Raw genomic sequence first — 14,816 nt, 5'->3', positions numbered from 1 at the left:
GTGCAATAAAAATAATTTTTTAAAAATCACCTGCCCATTTATTGAAACGAGGTCTTGACAACTATAACCCAGAAGACTGCTTTTGCTCAATAGTAAGTTCTGAGATAAATCAGACATTCCAGGGTCAATAATACAGATATCACCAAAGTTACCAGCCATGTGGGCCAGCCTAGGCATCAGGGAATATGTCGATAGTAGATGGCCATAGTTCATAGCAGATTGTATCTCTAAGACTGGGTCTCAGCATGAAAGAATGCAAGCATCATGAAGAGACAAGGCAGTTCACTCACTGCAATGCACAAAGCCTGCTTTCAGAAAGGGGATAAATAAAAGCAGGGGAAAATAGCCATCAAGACCTTGTTAAAAGTTTTATTTATAAAAGACCCAAATCCCTAATTTTCTACACCATGCTTGGTCTGAGGACTAAGTTCCCTGCAAAGAGGTGAAGGTCCACGTAAGACCAAGTTTCACATAGATGTGTCCTACCTTTTAATAGGCTGTCAATATTTGGGGGTAGGGTGACAGTCCAGCTTCTGTAGGTGAGAAAATGTAGACTTCCAAATCCATGTTTTGTTAACTTTCTCACAAGTAAAGCAGTCCTTTGCCTATCAAGATTTCTCAGAATAAGTTTTAAGAAATGCTGGGATAGCAGCAACTTGAGGCTTGAAATGCACTGACCAGCACACATGCATTTCATTTAGCATCCAAATGAGAAATGCAAGCCTTCCTTCTGCTCCAAGATTGGAGTCTAGGCTTTTCCACTGTGACTCTGAATCCGATTCTCCTTCTTCAAGACTTCAGGTGTTGAGGCCCTTGTCTGTAGATGCTCTGCAGCTACACACTTCCTTCACTTAGAAGCAGTAAGCCTGATTACAGGTATGGCCACTCTTGCCCCAGCAAGGCGTGCAGTGGGCTCTTGAGCCTCCTTCTGAGGCACAGGAGGCAGGTTCTGGAGTCATGCCCAAGAGGGCTGCTTCCCAGCCCTAGCTTTGGGCCAGCACTGTTCCACGGTTTGGTTGCATAAGTTCACAAGCTCTTAGCTGGGGTTCTAGCAGATGGGGCTCAGCTAAGAACAAGCGAAATAGTGTTGATAATTCTTCTGAGAAGTCCTGAAACAAGTAAAAAAGTTAAAGAGAAAAGAATTCTAGATGGTCTGCCCTTTCTAAGGTAAGTACCAAACAAGCTCTCACAGACAGTGGAGAGAATGACAACCCATGAATTTCACCCAATGCCTTCTATGGAAAAATTGATAGAAACCTCCCAGACTAGCAAGCCAAGGCTTAAGTTCTAGCAGGGAAAGTGGACTCTGACAGGAAGCTGAGGCACAAAATCTTAATCTTATTTTATGGATACTGTTTTGCTCTCAATCACAAGAACATTTTAAACACAAACTGAAATCTGACTTTCAAATTCCAAATATTCACTGTGCTGTGCTGCTTTCCAATTGTCCTTCTCCTTTGGTCTTCTGAGTCTTGCAAAGTAGTCACACAGATCAAACCCAGTACTGGAAACACATGGCAAAAATGCATGTAGCTGCCATGCATTTTTGAGTGCCATGGATTTTCAGTCCCAGCACTGAAATCCCAGCATTCAGCAAGCAGAAGGAATGCAAGCTTGTGGCTAGCCTGGGCTACATAGGCAATCTTTAGGACAAATGAGACATTTTCTCTCTTCATATAAGACAATTAATAATAAGAGATTAAGATTCCTTACCCCTGGCCACTGGGCCTCATTAAGGTTTCCCAAACAGGCTTCTATCTCCAGCTGTCCCATGAGATTCTTTTCTACCAGCTCCCGGAGTAAGAACAGTAGCAGGTCCCACTGCAAACCACCACAGAGAAGGTCAAAAGTTGTCAAGACCATACATAGTACTCTTAACAGTAGGGACTAAGAACTGAACAATAGTCCCAAGAGAAAAGACAGCTGGAGTTAGACGGCTCGGCATGCTGTTAAGGCACTTGCTGCACCTGGGCAATGGTGGTGGCACATGCCTTTAAACCCAACACTTAGGAGGCAGAGTCAAGCAGACCTCTGAGTTCGAGAACACCCTGGTATATAGGGCAAGTTCCAGGACAGCCAGAGCTACATAGAGAAACCCTGTTCTAAAAACAAAACAAAACAAAACATTGGGATGAAGCACTGCATAATGTTAAGAACATGACTTGCAGGGATGAAGAGAGAGCTCAGTAAAGTGCCTGATGTGCAAACATAATGGCCTGCGTTTGGAAACCTGTGTTTGTTTATCTGTAGCCTGAGTGCTGGGGGAGCTAAAGAAAGGAAAATTCTAGAAGCCCAATACCCTCCTAATTTATCCAATTAATGACCTTCAGATTTACCATGAACAGTGCTCACTAACAAGTACAGCCCCACACATAACAGAATCCCCTTAACACTCAACATGAGTGGAGGAGCTAGGTAGGCACGGTAGCTCACATCTGTAATCAGCACGTGGGAGGCAGAGGCAGGAAGAATGCTGCAGACTAGAGTGAGATCCTATTTGAAAATCCATACACATGGGCCTAGAGAGATGGCTAGAGGTTAAGAGCACTTGTTGTTTAGCAAGTTCAATTTTTAGTACTGACATGGTGGTTCATAGCCACCCTAGTTCGAAGGGATCCCAAAACGTATGCACACAGTACACATACATGCGTGCTGGCAAAAACTTTGTACACATAAAATATATCTAACCTCCCACCCCAAAAGAAACCAAAACTACAGACAGAGAACCTGTGCCTGACTTACCTCCCTTGGCCGAGTATCTGCCAGAAGCCCCAAATTTCTTGGGCTGAGTAGAAGCTGTAGTGGAATTGGCCCCTGGAAGTCATCCTTCCATAAGGAAAGCAGCATGTGCAGAAGCCTTCGAGCCTGTCCTCGCTCTAGCCTGTGCTGTGTTGGGGGCCCTAGGATGGGGATCTGGTCTGCAACTATAGGAAGAGAAAGACAGTAAGTTTAAATGGAGGCAGAAGAGCATGCCCCATGCTCTTAATCTTGTTTGTACCCAACCTTGGGGTTTGAGGAATGTGGCATGAGGGATTTGATGGAAAAAGAACCATACCCAGGAGGGAAGCTAACTCCACAGAGCACTTGGCCAGATGCTGCTCAGCAGTTGGGCACAGGAACTATAGCGGAAAAGGGGGAGACATGAGTCCTTGCTAGTCTAAGGACTGGCCCTAAGACAATGGTGGCTCATGCCACATCTCACCTGGCGGCATCGCAGTGACTGGCCCAGCTGGTTTAGGAGCTGTTCCAGATGCTCTGGGGAAACTCCCTCCTCAGGGTTCCGAGGCCCCGCAGCCAGGGAGAGCACATCCTGTAGAGAGCAGTGTTGAGACCTTATGCCAGGCTGACAGAAACTTAGTTTGGGATGGAAACCAGCCGGTGGAGAGAGGCAGAAGGAAAATAGAGCCCAAGGGGGTGAAGCAACTGGGACAAGGTGTTCTTAGGGCTGAGGCTCAGGCAGTATAGGAAAGCTAGGATAAACAATTATGTTGACAACCCGGGAAGTAGATGAAGTGATAAGCCTACAGACTGCGTGCTGCCAGAGAGCTCCAAAGATGTTACTCACCTCGAGACAAAACTATCTAACCAATTCCCGGAAGGCATCTTAAAACATTAGAGAAACTGTCCTATCTAGAGTCTTAACACCTTCTCAGACATCTCAAAATAGAAATCATCTGCATATCTGACACCTTTCCTTCTCCTTCCTACAGTCCCCACTGAGGGACTTTGCTTTCTAGTCTCTATTCTACATCTTTATTCCCAGACCACTAGATAGTATTTTAGGCCTTGGGAGTCTCAAGGCCTAAATATTGCTCCAATCATTCATCTCTGCTTTGATACCAAAAAGGCAGTCACAGATGTTTTATAAACAAACGGATGTGACTTCATTCAATAAAACTTTATTTACAAAACTAAATCATTTTGGACCATTTTTTTTTTTTTTTGTGCTGATTCTTCCTCTATAGAGTCAGTCCCCAACCCCATACCAAGGGATAATATATAAAGCTTACACTATATACTTGTTTTATAAATTTTGAAGACAGTTATTTAAGCTGACCAGACTGGCCTAGTTCTGTGATCCTCCTGCCCCAGCCTCCAGAATAGCTGAAAATCCAAGTCTCATTATCCATTAGAATGGATAGTTTATGCTTAATAGCATTATCTCCCACATGGAAGAATAGTACAGAAACCACATCCAGACACTGAAATGCCTCCCCCCAAATTTTTCCACTATACTTTACAGTCACTTTTACCACATATATAAGATGCATTTAGTTAAAAACTTTAGGTCTGGCCTGTTGTTGTGACATACACCTTTAATCGCAGTGCTGGGAAGGCAGACATAGGTGGATCTCTGTACATCTGAGGTTAAATTGGTATACACAATGAGTTCTAGGCCAGCCAGAGCTACATAGTGGTACCCTGCCTCAAAAAACAACCCTTTAGATCTAACTTTTGGGGTGATTCTAGAACAAAAGTCTTACTTAGGAAAACCAATTCAGCTTTGCTCTATGTAATCCCATTCAGTATGGCAAGAAACAGAAACCAGCCAGACAACACACAAAGCTTCTATACAAATCCCGAAGCCAATGTGAAAAAAGAAACAAGCAGCAGGGAGAGGGAGTGGGAAAGCCAAAGGGAGTAGGGTAGCTGTGTACTTTTATCTCGGAGATGAGGTGGGAGGGGAGGGGAGCATGGTGCTCACAGGCTCGGGAGCAGCCCCTCCGCTCCACCCGGGCAGTTGGCTCAGGACCCTGGGCTCGTAGCATGCGACTCACGGCTGCTTTCACCTCCCTTCTAATCAGCGCTGCCAGGCAGAGGGAGAACAAGAATGGAGTCACTAGAGTGTCCCCTTGCATGGGCTTGCCATGACAACCCACACCTTTCACTGGCTCTAACTGGCTCACCTAATCTCCCAAAAACTGCTCAATACCCTGATGTCCACCTTTAAAAACTCGGTTCAGTCACTCCTTTCCTAGACCTCACCTGTAATGTTGGCTGACAACCAAGAGCAGGCTTTCTCTGTTGCAAGCCCCACAGCAATGTTCTCTGCACTGTTTAGAACCTGTGGCAGAGGAGTGCTGAGTCAGGGATTTGGGAAGGCGGGTACAACATTAGATGCTACAGTTCAAGACCCACCCTACCCTACAGCAGCCTCACACAGGTGCATGTGTACACATATGTGCACATGCATGCATGCCTACTGGCCTGCTAGCTGCAGGCTTCCTTCCTACGTACAGCAGCTGGAGTTTCTTCTGGCAGCAGTGCTCGCACAGCAATGGGGCTCTTCTTTTGGCAAAACCTGAGAAAAGACAGGAGGAGGTCAACATCTAAATACTGTAGACTGACAAAATAAATGTCCAAGAGCACCAGGCCTATGACATGGAAACTCTATCTCAGAAGAAAGTGCTGTCCATTCTCCTGCCCTACAACAGATGCTGGAGGAAGGAGAAACCCACCCATTAGCCCTACATTACACGCACTCTTCCAATCTAATATCTGGACTTTGTACCCAAAGACATAACCCTTCAGAAAAGGGATCAGAGCAAAGAAGAGGTGGAAAGAAAAGAAATGGAACAAGAGGGATGTGAAAGGACAGGAAAAAAAATCTAAAGGAAGCTGGGTGTGGTAGCTCATGCCTAGAATCTCAGCACTTAGGAGTTTGGAGTCAGGTCAGCCTAGACTAGAGTAAGACCTTGTCTCAAGAAACAAAAAGCTAGCCAGGGGTGGTGGTGCACACCTTTAATCCCAGCAGAGGCAGGTGGATCTCTGTGAGTTTGAGGCCAGCCTAGTCTACAGAGCTAGTTCCAGGACAGGCTCCAAAAGCTACAGAGAAACCCTGTCTCGGAAAACCAAAAAAAGAAACAAAAAGCTAACAAAAACCAAGAGGAGACTTCAAGAGATTAGGAGGGTCAAACAGATCGACAGTTCTTACTCCCGTCCCTGGGTCAATGCTTGAGACCCATGGGGGCACAGTTGAGAACATAAGAATTCCAACAGCTGGGCTGGGTCTCCCCCTTGCTTTCTTTGTGTCACCAGCTGCTCCTGAAGAAGTGACTCAGCTTGATGCACCAGATCTGCCACCAGCGTTGCCCTTTATCAGAGAGAACAAAGTTGGGGGGGGGGCAGTTAGCTGGGTTAAGAGAAAAGGGGCTGCAAACAGAGATTTGGTCAAAATGCCCTTCAAAGGATATAATTTCAGCCTCTTGACCCCCCCAGGAGAATTTGCTCAGTTTGACAACTAGGTGCTAAGAATTTAAAGGAAGAAAATGATAAGGAATTAAGACTAGGACTCTTGGGGACTAGAGAGATGGCTCGGCAGTTAAAATTCCCAGCACCCACATGACAGCTCACAACTGTCTGCAAATCTAGTTCCAAGGGATCTGATACCTTCACACCAATGCACATAAAGTTAAATAATTCATAAAAAAGTCTTTAAAAAAAAAAAGACTAGGACTCTCATTTCACTCTTACTTGATGTGTTTGACACAGTTCGATCCAATTCTTTCTGCCACAAATTCTACAGTCCTACGCAGGGAGGGTGGCTGGTTGTGGAAAAAGGCCTGGGCAAGCTGAGCCTGGCAGGAGGTGAAGACAGAAGTATTAGTACCATGAGGGCTCCCTTCTGCCTCCCCATTTCCCTACCCTTTGCCCTTACCTGCAACCCCTGGCTGGTCTTGGGAGGCAGGGTTCCTAGACTGGTGGTGGTAGTGGGAGTGATTTTCCTCACGAAACCCCCACTCCGCCCACTGCTGCCTGAAACCCAGGAAGCAAGCAGTTTCCGGAGTTCTCCTGTAGAGGATTCAAAGGTCTTAATTCCAAAATTACCACCCCCTCCCCCAAACAGCATAGCCTTTATGGAGCAAAGAGGATGAAATACCCAGAGAGTCTAAGAACAGAGCAATGTACTAAGGAGTCAGGTCTTCTTGGGTGTCCATGATAAGACATGCATTGACCATAGGGGAGACAGGGATGCTCACCAATGTAGGGGCAGCAGGTATACAGCAGCTGCTGGTCCACAACAGGCACACTGTCCTGCGGAAGAACAGGCCAGGTTTGGAAGGGGAAGGCAGTGTCCCTTTCCTCACAAATGCACAGAAATGGAAGTCAAGCAGGAGAAACATCTTAAGTCTTTCCTAGCTTGTCTCCTGCTGGGCCTTTATCTAATTAAATAATTCCTTGGATTCACATGACCCTGGTTTGACCCCCAACACTCACCAAACCATGCTCTGAAGTAGCTGTGTCCACCTCAAAGGCATCTACCTGACCATCTTCTAGAAAGAACAAATCCTCAGGAACTGTCGGTATCTGGTAAGAGGAAGGCAGTTAGAGCTCCGCTGTCACTCTGAGACTTGTCATACTTTCTCATCTACTGGGGCCTCGGGTCAAGTAAGTTGTCTTCTGAAGCCTTAGCAATACCCATCCCTCTCAGAACCTTCCTTTTCTGTCCCTGCCTTGTTCAGACTCTACAGCTTTCCTGCCCCACCACAGCAGTCACCCACTACCCTATCCAGCCCATCCTACCTGGAAAAGCCAGCCTAGGACAGCAAGCAGTAGCAGCTTGTTCAGGAAGCACATCTCCCCTTCATTCTCCTTCGATAAGACCAAACTCCTAAAAGGTAAACAGAGGATATAAACAGACCTGTGCCAAGGATAGAAAGGAGTAAATAAAAGCTGTCAATGGGAAGGAAGTTCGCAAAAGGAGACCGAAATCACACTACTACTGAGAAGACAAACAGGATCTCAGTGAGACTTGCACTTCACATCCTTCTTTGCTAGGCTAAAAGACTGACGGAAGGACCAAGGGAATGGAAAATAACTATCACAGTTCTGCCTCTCCAGAGGCTGTTATGGCTGTGGAACCACAAAGACATATAGACTTCTAGGCCCTCTTTATAAATAACAGGGCTACTATACAAATAAGTCTTGTTCTACTCACCGATGTAAGTGCAGCAGGAGAGTAAAGACACTCCGGTAGTAGTCCAACAAGGGGACAATGTGGTCAGCAAAAGAGAGGAACTCCACCAGCCAGGGCACAGTGAGTACTGCCCGGCGGGCCCACAACCCCTGCTGCAGCAAAGCCCGTATATCTAAGACAGGAGGGACCTGAGAAAGCCAGGATTTTGTCAATGAGGGGGCTGACCACCCTCTAACCTGCCAGGTTTCTAGAATAGCCAAGGAAATCAGGCTGGTCTACCCAGGTCCTCCTTACCCAGATCTCCCATGCACTCACCTGGCTCCTGAGGGCCAGAATAGAGTCCTGAAGTTCACGGGTTGGAGGTGGTTCAGGTCCTCGGTATGGTAGGAAAGCCACGAAGCCCAGAAATTTAGCCAAAAGTCTAAGACTAAGAAGCACTACAGCAAATTGCCTCCTTTCACCCTACATAAAGAATCAAGTAAAACAATGTCCTTTGCGTAAGTCTTCTAGAACAATTTAAAATCCATTAAGTTTCCCTTAAACATATATCCTTTCCCTCCTCAATCAGACCCCACCATCTCCCTTATTGTTTTCTAACCTGCCAGTCCACATCTGACTCCCCATCTTCATCACCAGGTTCATGCTGAGGCAGGGGAAGGCCATTGAGTTCCCGAATCTTCAAGCTCAAACTATCCATAAGATGCTGATTAAAATGGAAGCTTGGGTAGGGGAAGAGTAAAAGATAAAATAAAAATCACTGAAACATATTTAAAAAGAAGAAGAAAAAGAACTAGTGATTAGAAGAGGTACCCCAGAAAGGACTCACAGGAAGATGGGGAGGCTAAAGGACAATGGCATTACCTATGTGGATGCAAGAACTAGAAGAAAGATGAGAGCCAGCAAATATAAATGACAGAACACAGAAATCACTTCCAGACATGTCCAGTGATTTGCCCTCTGGGGAAAGCAAACCTTTCCTGGTCTCAGTCTTTCTCCTGGTGAGACACAGGTGACCCTTACCTGCTGGCACTCATGATGAAATCCCTGAAGAAGCCTTGACAGCCTGGGAAGGTGGGGGGTGGGCAGGGTCCCCCGCTGCTCTGAGGGGCTACAAGGCGTTCTTGGAGCTGCCGCAACCGTCCCAGCTTGTCAGCTCCTAACATATTCAACACATCTGGAGCTTCACCCAGGACAGATCCCCCAGCACTGCCAGGGCTCTGACACATCTGAGATGTCCAAAGGGAGGAGAGATACAAAAAAAAACAAAAACAAACAAACAAACAAAAACCATGAGAAAGAAAGACTTAACAAAGTAAGGAAAAAATGGGCTTAGGATATAGCTCAATGGGAAACACTTGCCTAGCATGAGTGAGACCTTGGGTAGGAAAGAAAGAAAGTTAAAAAGTACTATGGAGGGCTTATCTTCTTAACTGAAAGGAGAAGAGACAGAAACTACAAAGCAAGCATTGACCTCAGGTCACTAGAAGTAGGATTTGAAAGGATCCTGACTATTAAGCTCTCTAAGTACCTTAGCACAAGTCAAGAAAGGGATGGTAGTTGAGAAGTTAGGTAAGGGCATGAGGTCAGAGAAGGCAGTCTGAACTACCAAAAGTAGAAATCCTTTTAAATTAAGCCAGAATCTAGCAGGTGGTCCACCTGGTCCAGACTGCTAGCCTTGACCTAGCTGCCCACATCTTTTGGCTGCCGCTGCAGTTGTTACCTGGAGAAGCTGTTTTTGGAAAAGCCGGACAAAGTGGCTGTGGCTGCAGGCTGCTGACAGTTGACTCATCATGGCTCTGAGGAGTAAGGGGCAGATATATAGCGCATGGGAAGGAGATAAACAACATATTCTGGCTGTTTACTGAAGACTGCCAGGAGGCCCACACAGAAGAAAGTAAGATGTGTTCCCTTCACCACCAAGATTCCTCCAGGCTAGACAGGCTTAACCCACCAAGAAATGTCCTCTCAGCTCTTCAGGCCATGCTCAGTGACAGTGAACTCCGTGATCAATGTGAGAGGACACTTGGTCAACAACCTGGTCATCTGCCTATGCAGCCTGGATCTATGAGCTTTGTCCCTTCCCAAGCATTTGCCACTGAGTATGAGAAGCTAGAGAGAGAAATCCTTTTTCATCTAGGTAGTTACCAACAACTAGAGACTGAGGAAGACACAGGGCAAAGCTTCCCAACAATCACCCTAAACATCACTGGGTTGCTGCTCACTGTCAGAGCAAGGAGATAAATTGAGCAAGGGCAGAGCACCCACCTGATCCTGCTACCCAAGCCCTTCTCAAAATCCCAGCTGGGTTCCTCATGGTGATCTTCCCACTCTCGAAGCACCTCATAGAACACATCCCTGAAAGACATGCAAGCTTGATCAGCTGAATCCCTGTTGCCTTTCACCCACTTCCCACAGCACTTTCCCTTGCTTGGAAGGTTTAAGATAGGCCTACCCACAGCCCATCCTTAACCTCCATAGTTCTCTACATGATGGTATGTTACAGACCCAGCAGCAGCACATCATAGGCATCTGTGGACAGGGAAAGTTGACCCTAAGATGGTTGGCTAAGCTCAGGGATTCAGGTCTGTGGACATGAAACAGAATGAAGCCAACAGGCTTTATGATGACTGTCAGAAAAGGCCTGACAGTACTAACCCACCACTTTTAGCGCCTAAGTCCTACTTCTATGACAGTAAACTGCTTTCTATTCCCTCCTCAACAAGTCCCTTCTTTTCACCTCTGTTTTTTAAAAGTATGAAAGGCTCGATCACTGGAGAAGTTGGCACGATTGTCAGTTTCTGGCTGAAAGGAGACAGCTTGAGCAGAGGGTGGTATCACCAGAGAAACCTAAAACATGCCAATAACATTAGGAAATAAGACCTGCTGCAATCATGTTAGAAGACTTTACCCCTTATTCCTGTCCAAAGTTAGCCCACCTGACAGCACCATGAAGCTTGCCTGAATTTACAAAATGTGTAGGCTACTAGGATCCTAAGTGGGGTGACTACCTTGGCAACACTGCCTTCATAAGCAGCTCGAAGGCGGCCTTGCAGAGCTGGAGAGAAGCACATCAGCCGCTCATTCTCAGCCAGCAGTTTCAAGGTCCCTTTGTCCAGGTAGGAGAGAACCCTGCAAAGACAGGAGCACATATGACAGACTGAATCATAGGCTACAAGCACAAAGTACACCTGACACACAAGGCAGTGTTTAAGCCTAAGCTAAGGATTAATCTGATGAAGGTAAAGGGTGAAGAATAAGACCTCATGGAGCTGAGATCAAGAGAGCAAGCTAGAAACATAGACATAGCTATAAACATAAGTCAGTCTCCATGTCTAATTAGTACTATTCTTTTTTGTCTTATACATGGCTCTCCACATGGATGGCAAGCACTCCACTGATTTATATACTTAGACCCTTTGTCCCCCTCTTTGGTATATTTATTATTTGGGACTATACCTCACTAAGTTCAAAGCTGGTTTTACATTTTCTGCAACCTGGGCCAGTCTTTTAACTTCTTTTAACTTGCAATCCAGTCTTGGCACCAGACCCAGCTATTTTATAATATATATATATATATATATATATATATATATATATATATCATACAATATTCTGTCTGTGTGTATGCCTCATTACAGATGGTTGTGAGCCACCATGTGGTTGCTGGGAATTGAACTCAGGACCTCTGAAAGAGCAGGCAATGTTCTTAACCACTGAGTCATCTCTCCAGTCCGCTACTTAATTTCTTTAGGGGAGAAACTCACAGCCTTGACACAAAATTAAATGTTACTGGTGCCTTTAGTTCCAGTACTTGAGAGGCAGAGGATGGAAAATCTATGTAAGTTCAAGGCTAGTTTGGTCTACACAGGGAGTTCAAGGCCAGCCAAGGGCTAAGTAGTAAGCCTCTGTCTCAAAAGAATCAACCAACCAACAAGAAAATAGGTGAAAAAAGTCTAGGGCCATAGTATTTATGCTAAGCACAATCATGCATCCCGAATGGCTAGAAGCAGACAGACATGAGACTAAGCACACCGCCTCAGCTAGAAAAACTCACTGAAACTGATGCTCCAAAACCTGCACCGCAAAGAAGACGCAGTCATGGATGCTCTGAAACAGGGGCGTTTCCAGGGGATCTAGGACAACAGCAAATGGTTAGTTAGAACTATCCCACCTGCAAACCTCAGTTCTCAAAATGAGACTTGCTTACTGACCTAGGGTGCCCTGACTTGAGTCAAGGTCACTATTCTTGGTGGCCACCATTCTCCGGGCAGTAAGAAGCTGAAGGACGAAGAAAAGCTCCAAGAAAAGGTTTGGTACCAGGTTCTCTAGATTAAAAAAAAAAAAAAGCCATAACATTGGGCACTGACAACCAGGGCTCTATGTGCCTTACCCATGCTCTTACCCTGTAGTTGGCAAGCATACCCACCGCAGCTCCCACTGCTCGTACTTACCAGCAATGCACGAGGAGTAGATAAGGGCTACCAGTTCCAGGCGCTGTCGAGAAGACACTCGAGCTGGGTCAGCAGGTTCTGCTGTGAGGCTTCCTGTCCGACTGGGGATGGGAGAACCCAGCTCTGGGATGGGACAGGCCGGGGTAGGTGACTGCTGCAGCTGCGTGGAGCTATGTGAACAGAGGGATGTCAAGATTACTCAGCCTGGCTTTCCAGCGACAGTCATACTCAGGTTCTGCCAAGAAGGTATCAAAAGCCCAAGAAGCAAACCCAGAATCCCCAAGGGAGAAATCAAGTTCAGGAGAAATCCCTGCAAGTCCCGCACAAGAGGGAAGCTGACATCCCAGGTGGCGGCAAAGCCATACCGCGCCTTCCTGAGCATCTCCCGCTCCTCTTGCAGACTTCTGCACCCTGGGGGAAGGCCAAGGCCCCAAGGGCTAGTGTCCAGGGCTGAGGGTTGGGAACTGGGGACACAGCTGATTGGGGGTGAGGTGAAGCAGGTCTTGGGCTTGGAAAGCGACCGCTCTTCGCTCACCGGAGTTGGGTTGATCCTTCGAGAAGGCTTCGTCCTGCTGAGAGTAATCACAGGTTTTTCTCACATCAGCCCACAACAGCAGGGCCCCTTTCAACCGCCCCCCACCCGCAGCCCCTCATTGTGGCTTCTTCCCTCTCAGTCTTCTAACCATCGCACGTTCTACTGTGGGGCGCTGAGCCCCGCTTTAGCCAATGTCTTGCAATAAGGGCCTATTCTCACCCTGCAGGGCCGGGAGGAACGGTGCCTACGGGAGGGAACTCCTCCAAGTTGCTGAGGTTTGGCGGATCAGAGAGAGAGTGTCTGGGGCTGCCGGGGCTGCCTGAGCCCCGAGGCTTCCGGCCCCCGGCCCAAGGCGGGCTCTCGCCGCTGCCCCCCTCCTCCGGGCCCCCGGGGCCGCGACCTCCTCGTTCGCGGGACGGCCCCGGTCCCGTCCCCCGCCTGCGGCCCGCACGGCGGGTCAGAGGCGCCTCGGCAGCGGTGCTGAGGGGCTCGGCCGCAGGGAAAAGCTGGCTGCGCGCCCCACGGCCACCCCGTGGCGGGGCCCCCGGCCTCCCTGGCAAGGTGGCCGAAGCGCCCGGGGTCTTGGCCGGGGTTGAGGGGCCCTGCGGGAGGACGCGGCTGCTTTGCTCCCTCAGGAAGTTAAGCAGGAACGGCACGAATTCCTTCCGTAGAGGCCGAAGCGCGCTCAGAGCGGCCACCTCGGAGTTATCCTGGGGAAGAAGCAGAGGTCGCGAGGCGAAAGGGTCAGCTGACAGCCCCGGCCGCCAGCCGCTCAGGCCGCAGGGTGGGCGGCCCGGCAGTGGCGCCCAGAGAAGCGCCCTAGGCGCGGGCCGTCAACCAGGGCCGGCTGGGAGAAGGGACTGAGGCAGCGTCCCCCGCGGGAAGCGCATTCCAGACAGGCCTGAGGGCGCGTCGGCACTGTTACCTCCGAACTCGGGGTGCTGCGCGCGATCCACCGCACGGCGGCTGCGACCGGCACCTCTTCGCGCAGCAGCGACTCCAAAACGGCCGCCATCCCGGTCCTGGCGCTCTGAGTCTACTGCGCAGGCGCAGACGCGCCGCGGGCGGCCGGGAGGGGCGGAGCCGGCGGCCCGGAGCGACCGTTGGGCGGCGGGGCGGGGCCTTGCGGGGTGGGGCCTGGCTCTGGCCGCCGGGGAAGGTTCTCGGCGCTCTCGGCGCTAGACTACCGGCCCAGCCAGCATAGGCCCAGGAACAGCATGAGCTTGGACGGGGCTGCTAGGAGACAGACGCAGCTCTGCGGGGATCCCGAGTCCGAAAGAGAGGCCAGGCAAAAAAAGTGAACAACTCTAAGACACCAGCCTATCAGACCACACATCTGCCATAAACACAGCCTCCAGCCACCGACAACAGAGCTTTTTGATTCACTCCCTCCCCAACCAAAAAAAAGTTACGTGAGTAACCTTCTGTTCTGACCTCCCCCACCCTCAAAGAGGCTGACTTTTCACCACTGGCCAAGCTTTCAGGCGGTCTCCATCAACTGACAGTTTAGCACATCGTTCCTGCCGAGAGGCATCTTCATAAAAACCTTCAGATCACAACCTTATGAAAGGTCCCCATGACACCCTACACACAGAATTGTCCTTCAGACTTGTATTTACTCCTTCATACATTCCATGAAATTGTTTGCATCAGGTGACTATTTCAACTTCTTGTATTTGAGAAGTCAAGTTTATTCACGATTAGCTTAAGAGAAAGGCATTTCTGCAGGTGTTTACACCCATGCATCATCTCCCCACTTGCTGGTTAACCCTTGGGCTGCATCTCCTGTCAGTCCCTTATTCTGAAAAATATGATTTTCGGACGTTGCTCCTTGGTTTTAAAAAAAATTCCAGCCGGGCAGTGGTGGCACACGCCTGTAATCCCAGCACTAGGGAGACAGAGGCAGGCAGAT

General features: G+C 48.4%; 1 protein-coding gene across 4 annotated transcripts; it reads right to left on the bottom strand.

Moving 5' to 3' along the window:
- Window positions 1-353: 353 nt before the first annotated feature.
- Window positions 354-13,928, bottom strand: Cdan1 (codanin 1). 4 transcript variants are annotated; one of them, XM_085696371.2, is made up of 29 exons: window positions 13,830-13,928; window positions 13,124-13,614; window positions 12,735-12,941; window positions 12,370-12,539; window positions 12,130-12,243; window positions 11,973-12,051; window positions 10,927-11,047; window positions 10,656-10,765; window positions 10,389-10,502; window positions 10,184-10,273; window positions 9,639-9,714; window positions 8,939-9,144; window positions 8,517-8,637; window positions 8,234-8,380; window positions 7,940-8,106; window positions 7,525-7,612; window positions 7,219-7,308; window positions 6,981-7,035; window positions 6,659-6,792; window positions 6,475-6,578; window positions 5,936-6,094; window positions 5,239-5,302; window positions 4,987-5,065; window positions 4,659-4,807; window positions 3,203-3,310; window positions 3,056-3,119; window positions 2,743-2,924; window positions 1,714-1,821; window positions 354-1,109 (listed from the first exon to the last, which is right to left on the bottom strand). In XM_085696371.2, the coding sequence occupies exons 1-29, from the start codon at window positions 13,917-13,919 to the stop codon at window positions 984-986; spliced, it is 3,813 nt and encodes a 1,270-aa protein (XP_085552497.2). In that variant the 5' UTR covers window positions 13,920-13,928; the 3' UTR covers window positions 354-983. The 4 variants fall into 4 exon arrangements, 3 of the variants coding, with proteins under 3 accessions (XP_085552497.2, XP_085552495.2, XP_085552496.2); XM_085696369.2 differs by lacking the exon at window positions 10,389-10,502; XM_085696370.2 differs by lacking the exon at window positions 10,389-10,502 and having other exon boundaries at window positions 12,735-12,938.
- Window positions 13,929-14,816: the final 888 nt, after the last annotated feature.

Source organism: Myodes glareolus, chromosome 10, assembly GCF_982192425.1.
Source record: "Myodes glareolus chromosome 10, mMyoGla1.1, whole genome shotgun sequence".
Classification (NCBI taxonomy): domain Eukaryota; kingdom Metazoa; phylum Chordata; class Mammalia; order Rodentia; family Cricetidae; genus Myodes; species Myodes glareolus.
This window is presented reverse-complemented; position numbering and strand designations above follow the sequence as displayed.